The 15,115-nt window shown below is 39.9% G+C and overlaps 1 protein-coding gene across 5 annotated transcripts in view; it reads right to left on the bottom strand.

The window, feature by feature from the left end:
- LOC148851519 (protein GIGANTEA-like) overlaps positions 1-15,115 on the bottom strand; it is a 115,939-nt gene that overhangs the window by 13,525 nt on the left and 87,299 nt on the right. For 3 of the 5 annotated variants that reach the window (XM_088946829.1, XM_088946830.1, XM_088946835.1), the window contains 3 exons: positions 14,689-14,898; positions 11,465-13,018; positions 8,089-8,496 (listed from right to left, as the gene is read on the bottom strand). In XM_088946829.1, the coding sequence (XP_088802955.1) occupies positions 8,104-8,496; positions 11,465-13,018; positions 14,689-14,898 (2,157 nt within the window). In that variant the 3' untranslated portion in view covers positions 8,089-8,103. Of the gene's footprint in view, positions 1-8,088; positions 8,497-11,464; positions 13,019-14,688; positions 14,899-15,115 lie in introns of those variants that run through there. The other 2 variants (XM_088946831.1, XM_088946832.1) reach the window with 1 other exon arrangement.

Here is a 15,115-nt window from a genome sequence, read left to right as displayed (position 1 = left end):
TCAACCTATTCTGAGCTGTGTCACTATGCAAAGATTTATCAGTTACAGGCAGAATCGTCCACTTGTAAACAGGGGGAGAGGTGTCTTTCTATGTACTACTCCGACTTGACCTCTGTCTGGAAGGAGCTAGATCATTATCTGAGTGTAGACTGGAAGTGTGATGAAGATGCGAAATTATACAAGAAACTTGCATCTCAACAGAGAGTGTTTGCTTTTCTACATGGCTTGAATCCGGCATATGAATCCATCAGAGTTCAGATCCTAGGAAGCAATGATCTTCCCTTTGCCCAGGAAGTTTATGCTCTTGTACAATCAGAAGAAAGTATAAGGAACTTGATGAACAGTTCTAAAGGGGATGCAGTTGGGTTGGCAACAAAAGGAAGTGTGATTACAGGTGGTGGGAACACTTTTAAGAGAGGGGACTCTCAAAAAAGGGCGGATGACAAAGACAAACTGTGGTGTATTCATTGCCAGAAACCCCGACACACCCGAGATACATGCTGGGATCTCCATGGGAGGCCAAAATGGGCTCAAGATTTGAATAAGAAGCAAGGTTCAGATCTGAATAAAAAGTCAGGACAGCAAAGTACAAGAAAAAACACTATGGCAAACATGGCCTCTCAGGAGACTTAGCCCCCCCCCCCCCATTACTATTGTGACACCGACTCACGTCTTTGGATATGACCCAAGGTAGGATATTATTAATTCCTTCCATGACCATTTAGAGTTGTATAGTAGAGCAATTCGTCAAAGGATGCTCCTCTCTCAACATCATTTGTTTCTACATTAGGTAATTCTACCACAACCTTCCATGTTGCATCTCATACCCCTGACACTCCCTAGATCATTGATTTTGAAGCGTCTAAACACATGACTGGTAGGTCCTCTTACTTTCAAACCTATCACCTCCTTTCCAGAAGAGACAAGGTGAGACTAGCTAATGGATCATATACTACCATAGCTGGTCAAGGAACCATTTCTCTTCCTTTTGGCCTTACACTCTGATGTTTTACATGTCCCAAAATTTCCCATTAATTTGTTCTCTACTAGTGGTATTACAAATTCCTTAAACTGCTCAGTTACCTTTTTCCCTTCTTACTGTGTGATCCAGGATCTGGCCTCGGGGAAGACAATTGGTAGAGGGTGTATGGTGGATGGAGTTTACATGTTGGAAAATAAGGTTGGTCTTCAAGTCATAGAGTCTAAGAGTCATTCCTATAAGAGTCAAGTCTATTTATGGCATTGTCGTCTTGGTTATTTATCTTTTGAGTCTTTAAAAGTGGTGTTTCAAGAATTGTTGAAGTTAGTGTCAGTTTCAGATTATTCTTGTCAAACTTGTCAATTGAGTAAGCAATGTAGAACTCACTTTCCTTCAAAGATTTCCTTTCCACATTGTTCATTCTGATGTGTGGGGCCTGATTACTTTACCATTTGAGAGTGGCTACAAGTATTTTATTACCATTATTGATGATTACTCTATATATACATGGGTATATCCCATGCGGACAAGGGATGAAGTACCAAAAATTATCAAAGACTTTCGACGGATGATCTTCACCCAATTTCAAACTGAAATCCAAAATTTTCAATCAGATAATGCCAAAGAGTATTTTCATAGTGATATCATGGGATTTTTTGCTTCATGTGGTTCACTTCACTGTAGTTCTTGTGCTCGAACACCACAACAAGATGGTGTTGCTGAAAGAAAAAACCGAAACCTCCTTGAACTGTATGCCCTCTCGTTGGTTATAGTACAAAGCCCCACATCAGCTTCTTTTTCCTAAGGCTCCCCTTCTTTCCATTCCTCCTCGTGTGTTTGGTTGTTGTTGTTTTGTCCAAAATCTGTCACCCACTCGTGGAAAATTAGACCCCCGTGCTATTCCTTGCATTTTCCTGGGGTATTCTTTCACTCAAAAGGGATACCGTTGTTTTGATCCCGTTTCTCAAAAGTTTTATGTTTCCATGGACGTATCTTTCTTTGAGAGTGATCCTTTTTTTCCCTGTTTCTCCTTAAGGGGAGTGTAGGAATGAGGAGAAACTGGTTCAGCTCCCTCCTCTTCTCGATCCTCCTCCTTTTTTTGTCTTCTTTTGTCGTTACAAAGGCCAACCAAATTCAGGAGCTGTGGACAATCTAGAAGCTATAGCTCCAATGCCATCAAACTCTCCGGGGGCGGATCGTACTCACTCGGGTATCTTGGTTCCTATTGATGTCCTTGACCCTATTGCTATTGATACCTTTGTTGGTAATGACCTTGACCTTCCTATTGCTCACAGGAAAGGTGTTAGATCTTGCACAACTAAACACCCCATTTCCCACTTTGTTTCCTATGAAACCATTTCACCCTCTTTTCGGGTCTTTCTCACTTCCATTGATAGTGCTCCTATCCCTAAGAATGTGGCAGAAGCTCTTTCAGTAACTGAATGGACAAATGTTATGAAGGAAGAAATTAATGCTCTACATAAAAATGGCACATGGGAACTAGTAGATTTCCTAAGGGAAAGGATCCAGATGGATGTAAATGGGTGTTCACAGTCAAACATAGGGCTGATGGCACTGTGGAGAGGTATAAAGCTCGTTTAGTGGCAAAGGGGTTTACACAAGTGTATGGAGTTGATTACGTAGAGACTTTTGCACCCGTTGCCAAGATGAACTCCATTAGAGTCCTGTTCTCCCTTGTTGCTAATCTTGGCTGGGATCTACATCAGCTTGATATCAAGAATGCATTCCTGAATGGTGACCTTGAAGAGGAAGTTTACATGGTACAACCCCCGGTTTTCGAGATCAAGGCAATGAACAGAAAGTGTGTAGGTTGAAGAAGTCTTTATACGGGCTGGAACAATCATGGAGAGCCTAGTTCAGCAGGTTCCATGCAGTGGTTCAATAGAAAGGATACAAACAATGTCAATCTGATCACACATTGTTTGTGAAAAGAGGGGAAGGGAAAATTGCTGCTCTGATAGTATTTGTTGATGATATAATTATCACTGGTGATTGGAATGATGAAATCCAAAAGTTGAAGATTTTTCTTGCTACATAGTTTGAGGTAAAGGATCTAGGTCCTCTAAGATACTTTCTTGGAATTGAAGTTGCCCGCTCACAAAAGGGTATCTTCATTTCCCAAAAGAAGTATGTCCTAGATCTACTCCAGGATACAGAAAAATTGGGAGTAAAGCCAGTTGATTCCCCTATTGATCCTAACCACAAATTAGGTGACTGCCAAGGCAAACCTATCAAGGATGTGAAATAGTTTCAGAGACTTATTGGAAGATTGTTATATCTTTCTATGACCTGCCCCAACATTGCTTATGCAGTCGGTGTTCTTAGCCAATTCATGCATGCTCCCAAGACCACTCACCTTAAAGCAACAGAAAGAGTTCTCAAATATCTTAAGAAGTTCCTAGGCGCTGGTTTGTTGTTTCAAAAGAACGGACATTTAAAAGTTGAAGTGTACAATGATGCAGATTGGGCAAGATCCCTAAATGATAGAAAATCAACTAGTGGCTACTGTGCCTTCATAGGAGGAATCCTAGTTACCTGGAGAAGCAAAAAGTAGAATGTGGTAGCTCGATCCAGTGCTGAAGCTGAATATCGGGCAATGGCTCATGGAATGGTTGAAATTATGTGGCTAAAGAATCTGTTGAGTGAGTTGGGTTTTCTAGTGAACAGATCTATGACCATATTCTGTGATAACAAAGCAGCCATAAACATTGCTGCTAATCCAATGCTGCACGATAGAACTAAACACATCGAAGTCGACAAACACTTTATCAAGAGAAAGTTATCACAGGGTAAGTGTGTACTTCTTATGTCAGCTCTAGGGGAAGTGTACTTCTTATGTCAGCTTTGAGGATCCACTTGAAGACATCTTTACAAAAGGGCTACACCATTCACGACATCATGACTTATGTGACAAGTTGGGCATGATTGACATCTATGTCCCAACTTCTTCTGTCCCAACTTTTACCCCTTTTATTTTTTAGTTGTTGTCGCCCTAGTATATATAACAAAATAGCTAGCGCCGCCAGCATGCTTTTGACTCTCAATCTTTTCTCCTCTCTTCTGCTCTCTCTCTTCTCTCTTTTCCTCTTCTCTTCCATCACTGCACTGATAACACCTGCTCACTACAGGAGTCTTCTTCGAGGGAGACTCTGCCTCCTGAAATCAGAAAAAAAAAAAAAAAAAAAAAAAAAAAAAAAAAAAATATATATATATATATATATATATATATATATAGAGAGAGAGAGAGAGAGAGAGAGAGAGAGAGAGAGAGAGAGAGAGAGAGAGAGAATTCTGAAAATGGCTTGATGCCTTTCTCATTATTTCATGGGCTATTTATAGATGCCGGTTACCCCCTTTTCAGCCATAATGGGCCATCTTGCGAGGCCCCCGGGTATACACTTGTTTAATGGGCTTAAATAGGCCATTCATAGTTCTGTTATTATCAAAAGCTCCGTCATCTTCTCTCTTATTCCTTTCTTCTTCCCTCTTCCTTTCTCTTCTTCTTCTTTTTCCTTGTAGGATTACATGGCATCAGAGCATTTGATCTGGGATAAAGTATTTCAGATTGAGATTTCTAACTAAAACTTACCTTTTTTGGCTGGAAGGGGAGACAACTCCATCAGACTGATCTAGACACACTCTTTGCACCTTTTTTTTTTTCTTTTCTCTCTTGGTTGTTACACCAAGAAGAGGTGCTGTGGTACTTGTGGTGACAGCCAAATGCAATGATTAGCATATTTGGGGTGTGCCCTTCCTTTTTTGGACTGTGGATCATGGGATCCTTTTTTCTACTCCAGGTATGTACTGTTACATTCAAGCTGTAAATGTGCAGTAAGCTGTGAATGTTACAGTTTGGAGTTGTGGGAGTTTGTTATCTCCTTGTTATGAAGTTTAATGGCCTGGTATCTATTCGGCTAGGGCTTACAGATGCTGTCTTTGCTTCCTTTTGGGTTTTTTTGATGAAGTTTGACAAAGGCACTGTCTTTCCCTCATTCGGTGTGCTGTCCTCACTTTCGGTTTGGTTGGTTTGGACTGTTACAGCTTTGTAACTGTGGTGTAGGGGTGTCGAACTAGAACCTTAATTTTCCTTGAGAAACCAGCAGTAAAATTGTTTGCCTAATGACTACTGAAGACTCAACATCTTCTAGTAGAAGTTGCTGAAAGTTGTTTTAGTGTGATCTTTGTGAAGAAAAGAAGAAGTTGAAGAGTTTCAGCAAGAGAAAGAAGAGAAGAAGAGAAGAATGGGATGTCGCCAGAATTGAACAGATCTGGCCGCCCCCCTTTTGATTTATATACTTTATAAAAAGAATAGAAAAGTACAATGATACCCTTAGTAGGTCGGCTACTTGAAGTAGCTGAGCAGTCACAACTTAACTTAACATAAACTAATGGGCCTAAGGCCCAATAACCTCCTAACTGAATTAAGTAAATAAAAATAAAACAAAGTTGGGCCAAATAACTTAAAATCGGCCCAATCTCAACACTCCCCCTCAAGTTGGGAGTAGATGTCACACATTCCTAACTTGTGTAGATCATGCTCTAGCTTGTTTCTTGCAACACCTTTTGTAAGAACATCAGCAAACTACAAATCAGAAGCAATGTATGGAAGACAAACTTCCTTTGAAGTCACCCTTTCTCTTATAAAATGTCTGTCCACTTCAATGTGCTTTGTCTTGTCATGCTGAACTGGGTTGTGTGCAATGTTAATTGTTGCCTGATTATCACAGTACAACAGCATAGGTTCTTCTGCCTGAATACCAATTTCTCCTAACAAGGAATGGATCCAGAGAAGCTCTGAAACTCCATGTGCCATGGCTCTGTATCTAGCTTCTGCACTTGACCTTGCCACAACTGTTTGTTTCTTACTTTTCCAAGAAACCAGATTGTCTCCAACAAGAGTGCAAACTCCTGATGTAGATCTCCTATCATCTAAGCATCCAGTCCAATCGGCATCTATGTAAGCTTCTAGCTTCAACTATCCATGGCTAGCAAATAGTATACCTTTACTTGGGTGTCCCTTCAGATAAGCAAGAATCCTGTCAACAGCCTCCCAATGCTGAACTCGTGGGGCATGCATGTATTGACCCACCACACTCACTACATAAGAGATGTCTGGTTTTGTCATACATAAATATAACAACCGCCCCACTAGTCTTTGATATCTTCCAATGTCCTTCACCAGCTCACCTTCTGATGCATTAATTTTGTGATTTTGATCAATAGGAATACTAGCTGCCTCTGTCCCAAGTTTTCCTGTCTCTTGTAAAAGGTCCAGAACATACTTCCTCTGTGAGATAAAAATGCCATGTTTTGATCTCACTACCTCAATGCCCAAGAAATACCTCAACTCCCCAAGATCCTTAATTTCAAATTCTCTGTACAGATTGTTCTTCAAACTATCAATCTCACTTAGGTCATTTCCTATAACTACAATGTCATCCACATAAACTATTAGAACTGACACAAGGGACCCCCTCCACTTCACAAATAAAGTATGGTCTGATTGAGTCTGAGTATAACCAAAAGCAATCAAGGCCTTTCTGAATCGGTCAAACCACGCTTTGGGTGATTGTTTCAAACCATAAAGAGACTTCTTCAATCTACATACCTTTCCCTTTTCAGCATCATTGTAGAAACCAACAGGGAGATCCATATATACTTCTTGTAGGTCCCCATTAAGAAAGGCATTTTTCACATCAAGTTGGAAAAATGGGCCAAGAGTATGTAGCAACAAGAGAGAGAAGGATCCGAACATAGTTCATTTTTGCAACTGGTGCAAAAGTCTCTAAGTAGTTAATGCCATAGGTTTGAGTGTACCCTTTTGCAACTAGTCTTGCCTTATACCTTTCTATACTTCCATCTTCCTTGTATTTAACTATATAAACCCAATTGTATCCAATTGTGTCCTTGCCCTTTGGAGGATCCATAGTCTCCCACGTATTATTTTTAATTAAAGCTTCCATTTCTTCCTGCATAGCTGTCTTCCACTCAGGTTTGGAGAGAGCCTCACTGACCCCCTTGGGTATAGACACAGAATCAAGGGAAGAAAAGAAGGCTCGATAAGAACGAGAAAGTCCACTGTAGGAGAGATACTATGAGATGCAATGAGCAATACACTTTCTCTTTCCTTGTTTGAGTGCAATAGGAAGGTCAAGGTCATTTGTAATGGGGTTAGTGGAATCAATAGGAACTAAAACATCAGAGGGAGCAAGAGGATTACCTGAGTCAGTGTTAGCCGAATCTGGAGTCTCCAAGGAGCCAATAGAAAGTGATGTGGGTCTTGCTGTGGAATCAACCTCCCTGTGAAGTCGAAGGCGTTGTCGTGAGAAATAGGATGCAAGGGAGGTGGTAAAGTAGGTGACATAGGGGGATTAGACACAGGAGAGTAAGACATAGGAATGGACACAGGGACTAGAACCAGAAGAGGAATAGAATGCTCACTTCCTTCTCCAAAACACTGCTCACATCCTTCCCCAAAGCACTCCCTCTGAGAAGAACCCTTCTGGAAGAAAGGTGTGGACTAAAAAAAGGTGACATCCATAGTGACATACCGACTCCCAAAGATTGGGTCATAGCAACAATATCCTTTTTGATTTTCTACATACCCAAGGAAAACACACTTCTTTGCCTTCGAATCAAGCTTCAAGCAGGGAGGACCAAGAACATGTGCAAAGCAAAAACAACCAAAAATCTTGAGAGGAATGTGGAACATCTCCCCCCCAGGAAAAAAGAGGCTGAATGGGGTGCCGTATCCAAGAACATGAGAAGGAACCTTATTAATCAGAAAGACTGCTGTGAGAATTGCATCACCCCAAAATCGAACTGGAATAGTAGATGTTATCATCATGCTCCTCGCAATCTCAAAAATGTTCTGTTCTTCCTTTCTACCACACCATTTTATTGTTGAGTGTAAGAACAACTGCACTGATGAATTACTCCATACTCTGATAGATACGAAGCAAGGTTCTTCTCAAAATATTCCTTGGCATTGTCTAACTTGAACACTTTCACTCGTACCCAAATTGTGTTAGCACCGTCTGATGAAACTATTGAACCAAGGATGGCACCTCATCACGAGATCTCATCAAGTAAATCCAAGAATACTAAGAAAAATCATCCACAAATAAAAAAAAGTATTGGTAGCCACCCATAGAAGGAACATGGTATGGTCCCCACACATCAGTATGAATAACATCAAAAGCAGATGAACATCTTTTACTACTAGTTTTAAAGGAATGTCTACAATGTTTTCCAAGATGACAACCTTCACACTCTAAGCTGGATGAATTAACAAACTCAAATAACTTTTGAAATAAGAAACACAAAGAAGAAAAAGACAAATGTCCCAACCGATTATGCCAAAGCATAATCTGACCCACAGACTCTGACTCAAAATCCCTGCTAACATGATGACTCTGATGACTGAGATGCGCATCCAGAAGGTAGATTCCATTCACCTCATGACCACTCCCAATTGTCCTCTTTGAAACCAGATCCTGCAAAACACAATGGCCAGGAGAAAAAAATCATTGAGCAATTCAAATTCTTGGTCAAACTACTAACAGATAACAAGTTAGTACTTAATCTGGGTACATGAAGGACAAAGGGTAGGGAAATGGAATCGATTATCTTGACAGACCCCTTCCCAACAATGGGAACATGAGATCCATCAATTGTTGAAACTCTATCTCTACTAGAGCAGAGTTGGTAAGAGGAGAAAATGGTGGAAATATGGGTCATATGCTCTGAGGCTCCAGAATCTATAATCCAAGGAGGTCCCTCCTTACATGTAGTAGAAACATAGTTTGTAGAGGCATGTGAACTACCTGTATGGGCAAAAGAAGTAGAATGTCCACCATTAGATCAACTTGTACCTAGGTGTCCACTTGATAATGGCTTAGGGTTGATTGTATCTTGCTGACTAAGTAACTGCCCATATCTCTCAAGCTCGGCCCTCACTGTAGCAGTTGGAATAGACTCCAAAGTAGCTGTAGTAGGAGGTCCAGGTAAGTCACCAATTACTGCCATGTTCACATTTCCCTTGTTGTTTTTGAGTCTATTCGGCACAAGGTGAGGGTGAAGCTTCTAGTAGGTATCTCTCGTGTATTTAGGCTTTTTACAATAGTCATAGATCCGGTCCTTATCTTCCTTCCTGATTTCATATCCACCCCTGTCTTCACTCTGTTTAGGTTTCAAAGTACTAACCATAGCCGACTGATCAAGATCCGAATGCTTCATCATCACATTCCACCTACTCTCTTCTCCTGATACAAAGGCATATGCCTAAGAGAGAGTAACACTATCTCTGGAAAGGATATGTTGCCTTGCAATGTTATATTTGAGATTAAGGCTAGCAAGAAATAGAAAGACTCTATTTCTGATGCATCTAACCATATGACCAGTGTGTCAAACCTTTTTTTTTGTTCATATAAGCTCCTGTCAGGTAGAGAGAAGATATCCCTTGCTGCTGGGTCTCTTTCTCCCATCTCCGACAAAGGAAATATCAAAGCCTCTGACTCCCTTGATTGTCCTTTGTTCTTCATGTTCCCAAACTCAATACAAACCTTTTATCTATTAGTAGTTTGACTAAATCAATGAATTGTAGCGTAACCTTCTTCCCTACTCATTGTGTTTTTCAGGACTTGAAATCTTAAAGGACGATTGGGAGTAGCCATGAGGTGAATGGAATATACTTGTTGGAGACTTTTGCCCCTGTGGCTAAAATGACTTCAGTTTGGGTTTTGCCATCTCTGGCTGCTACTTTTGATTGGCCACTTCATCAATTTGATGTTAAAAATGCTTTCTTGAATGGAGACCTCCAGGGGTGTATGGGGAGGAGATGTAAGGGAAATTGTGTAAATTGAGGAAGTCTCTTTATGGCCTCAAGTAGTCTCCTAGATCCTGGTTTGAGAGATTTTGGGCTGCCCTTGTTACTTTTGGTTACATACAAGCTCAGTATGATCATACCCTATTTGTTAAGAAGAAAGTTTCCTTGGTAACTCTTCTAATTGTTTATGTTGATGACATTGTGGTTATTGGTATTGATGCTCAGGAAGTGTTTCATCTCAAAAGGTTTCTTAACACTGAGTTTGAGATTAAACATTTGGGTGAAAGATATTTCTTGGGAATTGACGTTGCTCGGTCTAAGGATGGTATCTTCGTTTCTCAATGTAAGTATGCCCTTGATCTATTTATAGAAGCTGACAAACTAGGTGCTAAACCAGCATCCATTCCTATAGACCTCAATCACAAGCTCTCAGCTATTGATGGTTGAATACTAACTGATAGGGGAGTGTTCTAGAGACTGCTTGGAAATTATTATATCTTTGCATGGCTTGGCCAGATATTTCCTTTGCAATTAGTGTCATTTATCAGTTCATGCATTCTCCCAGAGATACACATTTAGCAGCTGCAGAGAGGGTTCTGTGTTACTTGAAAGGAACTCTAGGGAAGGGTAACTTGTTTGATAAACATGGACACATGAAGTTAGAAGCATATGGTAATGCTGATTGGGTTGGATGTATTGATGATAGGAGATCCACTTCAGGTTTTTGTGCTATGGTGGTAGGGAACATTGTGTCATAGAGGAGTAAGAAGCAATTTGTAGTGGCTAGATCCTTGGCTGAAGTAGAGTACAAGGCAACAACACATGGAGTTTTAGAATTTTTGTGGTTAAGATCACTTTTAAAAGAATTGGGTATTGTTTGTGAGAAGTTAATGATGCTATATTCTGACAACCAGTCCAATAAAAAAAAATATTCTAACAACCAGGTTGCTATCAACATTGCACATGATCCTGTTCAACATGACAAAACTAAGCACATAGAGGTTGATAAGCATTTTATATGGGAGAGAGTTGCTTCAGGAGAAGTCTACCTACCATTTATTGCTTTTGAAGAACAGTTGGTTGATGTTTTAACAAAAGGTGTTCCTAAGGAAAGCTGGTTCACTATATAAGCAAGCTAGGCATGATTGATATCTATGCTTAGCTTAAGGGGGAGTGTAGAGAGACTAGGTCAAATGGGCCCTATCCCATCAGTATTTATTATTAGTTCTTTCTAGTTGCTTTGTTTGCTAATGGGCCTTTCCTCTATGGGCCTATTAATTCCTTTTGTGCTTTTTAAGTATGTTGATGAACTGGCCGCCCACTTAAGGGCAGACTTGTAATTTGCTCAATCTTAGTAAGATTAATAAAAGATAAGAGAGGTGGAACAGGAGACCATGGAACACTTCTTTTTTCCCTTCTCCATCTTCTTGTTTTCTTGTTCTTTCTTTTTCTCTTTTTGTTATAATCTGAAAATATTTTACAGATTTTTATTGGACTGAATCACATTTGTTTTTGTGAAAAAATTCCAATATTTTCATTTTAGAAATCTATTTTGTTTTTTCATTTACATCAACCAGAAAAAACTTGAACAACCTTAGAACTAGCCACATGTGTATGTCAGTGTAGATGAACAGTACCTGCCTCCACCCCTGATGAGCAGAAGTGCTTTCGGCACTTGGCTGTGTTTCTGGGGATGCAATTAACTTATGCCACAAAAGTGAAACAACAGAGAAGCACAATTCTTGTTTCTCCGCAAGCACAGATCTTAGAAGAACTTTTGCACTGCAATTAAGTCCTATATGCCTGTCCATTGTCAGGAAATGGGCCAAATCGGAAGCGTCCATTGAAAAATTTTCTATACTTTTTGCCATTGTATTCACAATTCTGTCATTTGAAAGTGATGCTTTCTCACATTTTAGGAAGCTTTTTGAATGAGTTGAATCACTATCACCTTCAGGCCAACTAGTTGATGATGACTCTGATTTGAAGCAGTTAGTCTTTGAATAATTTACTTGTTTTCTACCAGTGTTACATACTGAGGAATCTTTCCATAATGGTGCCTGTACCAAGTGTGCTGCTAGGGGCTCTGCCTTCACAGCAATGGATGCAACAGCTTTTCCATGAATATCAATGAGGTTATAAAGAGAAGATGCTCGGGTGTAAATCTCATTGTCCCACTTGCACTGCATCAGGATAGAGAGAGCATGCATACAAACCTTTGAACGTCTGAAAAGTTCAGAAACATGAGCAGCAACCATGGCTGCAGCAACAATCTCATTTGAACTATAACTCCATGAGGTGCCAACAGAAGATGGCTTCAAAGAAAAAAGTGCCTCTAAAATTCTTAATATCCTATGAGTATGACAGATTGCAGCTCCCATACCATTACGCAAGTCATTAGATGATCCATTTACTTTTTCATGCTTGGGTGTGCTTGATGCATCTTTAAAATTTGAGCGTTTATCACTTTTTAAAATCAAAGGACACAGCTGCAGTTCACAAGCTAAAGCACAAATAGCAGCAAGAACATAAGAATCAAATGCTGCAACAGGCCCTTGTCTTTTCACTTTTCTAGTTCTCACCTCCCCATTTTTCTCATTTATCACCTGAGAGTCCTCAGTAACTTCATTTGTAGGATAAATATCATCACATCTTGGTCTCTTACTCCCATTAGGCTGAGCTTCATGACTGACACACACAGTTAACACAACAAACAGAAGGCGTGAAGCAAGATCTATGGAGGCACGTGATTCTAAAAATAGTGAATGAACCATAGTACGAAGTTCTGCCACAGCAAGGTTCTTGGAGGCAGACCCAATGTCAAGCAAAAATCTTGATTTCCTTATTTGTTCTCTGGAGGATTTGGGAGGAAATGTTCTTCGCAGAATTGCTTCCACTGTAGCAACAAATATCCTCATAAGGCATGCTTCAGATGGACTACCACGAGGAAGATATTCTAACACTTTCAGCAGTGGTAAGTACAGGTTCCATGATAAAACAGGAGGTTGCAGTGGGGTTGCAACAATTATCTCTGGCAAATCAACAGCTGAGGAGCTTAATGGAATCAGGCCATAAGCAACCTCCCAGATGGTACAAATTCTCCATTCAACCTCAGGGCCATGGGCACAAAACATAGATGCAATCCCTTGGGCTGTGGCTTCAATAGTGGCTTCTGCTCCTGGCACTTCTATCTGCTTGGAAGACATTTTCACATATTTTAACGACAGTTCCATCAAACTGACTTGGAAAATCAAGCAGACATGAGGACAATGACATCAAAATGATGAAATAATTACAGCCAGGTAAATTATAGGGTAAAATATAAAAACATCCCCTTGGTTTTCTGACAATCATAAAAAACTCCCTTGTTTTGACTGTAACAAAAATCTCCCCTATAGTTTTGAAAAAACACACAGTTACCTCTCTTTCTTACTGAGGTAATGCATTAATTTTTAAAATACCAGTTTTACCCTTGGGGTCAAGCTGACATTCAACCACCGTCTTCAAATGAACTGTATTTTCTATTTAGTTCTATTTTTTAATTCACACCTATCTTTTGCTTTAGCTTCCAAGCATTTCTTTTTGTTTGCTGCTACTTCATCATTTTTTCTCCAAAATCTCCATTGCCCACCTTGTTGGAACACCTCCTCGAATAAAAAGTCACAAGATATGATTGTGAATTGTGATAGAAACAGAGCTGCTCCATTGTGGCCTCTAACTATTTCGAATCTTGCCACCTCTATACCACAATTGATGTATCCACCTAAAAATGTCATGGAATTGATGGAGGGTATGCGGCAGCATCCTCACAACTTTAATGGATTGGATTATCATCAACTGTGCTTCCAAAAGCATGAGACAAAATGAACCCCACATCCAAAGTCAGAAAATAAGATCCATGACAAGGGGAGGTAGTGGCCTTACAACAAGTCCAATGGGCTAGGACTCCTCAGTAGTTGAGCTCCTTTGTCTCAGAGACATCTCCAACTTCCCAAGAACGTGGAGGACTAATATGTTGATCAGTTGGGACAGCACATAACATGAAGGCCATGAATGTATGTCAGTTCAGAGAGAAATCTAAGAGTGTGAGAACATGGATTCGAACTAGAAAAGAAATAACTTTGGACACAGATTGATGGGTCATCCAGCAGCAAATAATACTGTGGAAAGGCCATTTCCAAGACATGACTGGAAACATTTGCTGATGAGAGTGGTTTGGGAACCAAGTATAGAAGAGAGGCATGTGCTGAGGAATTAATGGACCCAGCACTAGGAGATGGCTGCTTCCCAGTGGTAAATCGTGGTAGTGGAAGACCACATCCAAAAAATAAGAGGGGTGCGGGGGGAAATTAGCTGCTGTTGAGAGTGGTTGGAGAAACATGAAAGATGAATATAGAAGAACAAAGTGTGCCAGGAAGGAGTTAGTAAATGAACAACCTTTTGAAGTTGTACCTGATGGAGTGGGGAGGTGGGATGAGTTCAATTTGAACTTGGGAAAACCTGGTTTTGGAGGGAATTTTAGAGGTAGAAGGATACCATCTGTAACAGAGGAGAACAAGCATGAGAAAACGAAATCAATTCTTCATTTTTGTTTATTTATTTGTTATTAAAGTTAATCAGGTAGAATGTCAGTTTGACTCGAGGGTAAATCTGATATTTGAAAATGCATTACGTCAGTACGAAAGGAAGGTAACTCTACATGTTTTCAAAACTACTGGGGAGGTTTATGTTACAGTCAAAACACAAGGGAGGTTTATATGATTGTCAGAAAATCCAGGGGATGTTTTTATATTTTATCCTAAATTATATTGAATCCTTAGAATGTAAGAGTCATGTACAAATAATAAATGGACTTAATTACCTGTTTCCGATAGCATGAAATATAACCACCAAGAGGTTCATGTTGAACCTCAACTCCTTCAGCATGCCTCAGTGGAGGAAAAAGCAATGCATGCTGTGAAAGTATACGAAAAAGTAAAGCTGCTGCTGCATCTGCAGCAATACCTGCTCGCATGGACATTGCAATCCCAATTGCACGCAAGAAATGCAAATGCATCCAATTCCTTGGGAGCTGTATCAAGAAATCAAGACAACAAAGAACATATGGAAGAAATACAAAACAAAGGCTGCACTTTTCTCTCCAGTAAAATGGTATTATAATATTATCATTCCAGTACTAAAAAGAGTAAAACAAGTGAAATGCAACTAACAAACTAAAGGAGCTGTATCAAGAAATCAAGACAACAAAGAACATATGGAAGAAATACAAAACAAAGGCTGCACTTTTC

This window comes from Nelumbo lutea, chromosome 5 (assembly GCF_056320005.1).
Source record: "Nelumbo lutea isolate HS-2025 chromosome 5, American lotus-T2T, whole genome shotgun sequence".
NCBI classification, from domain to species: domain Eukaryota; kingdom Viridiplantae; phylum Streptophyta; class Magnoliopsida; order Proteales; family Nelumbonaceae; genus Nelumbo; species Nelumbo lutea.
This window is presented reverse-complemented; position numbering and strand designations above follow the sequence as displayed.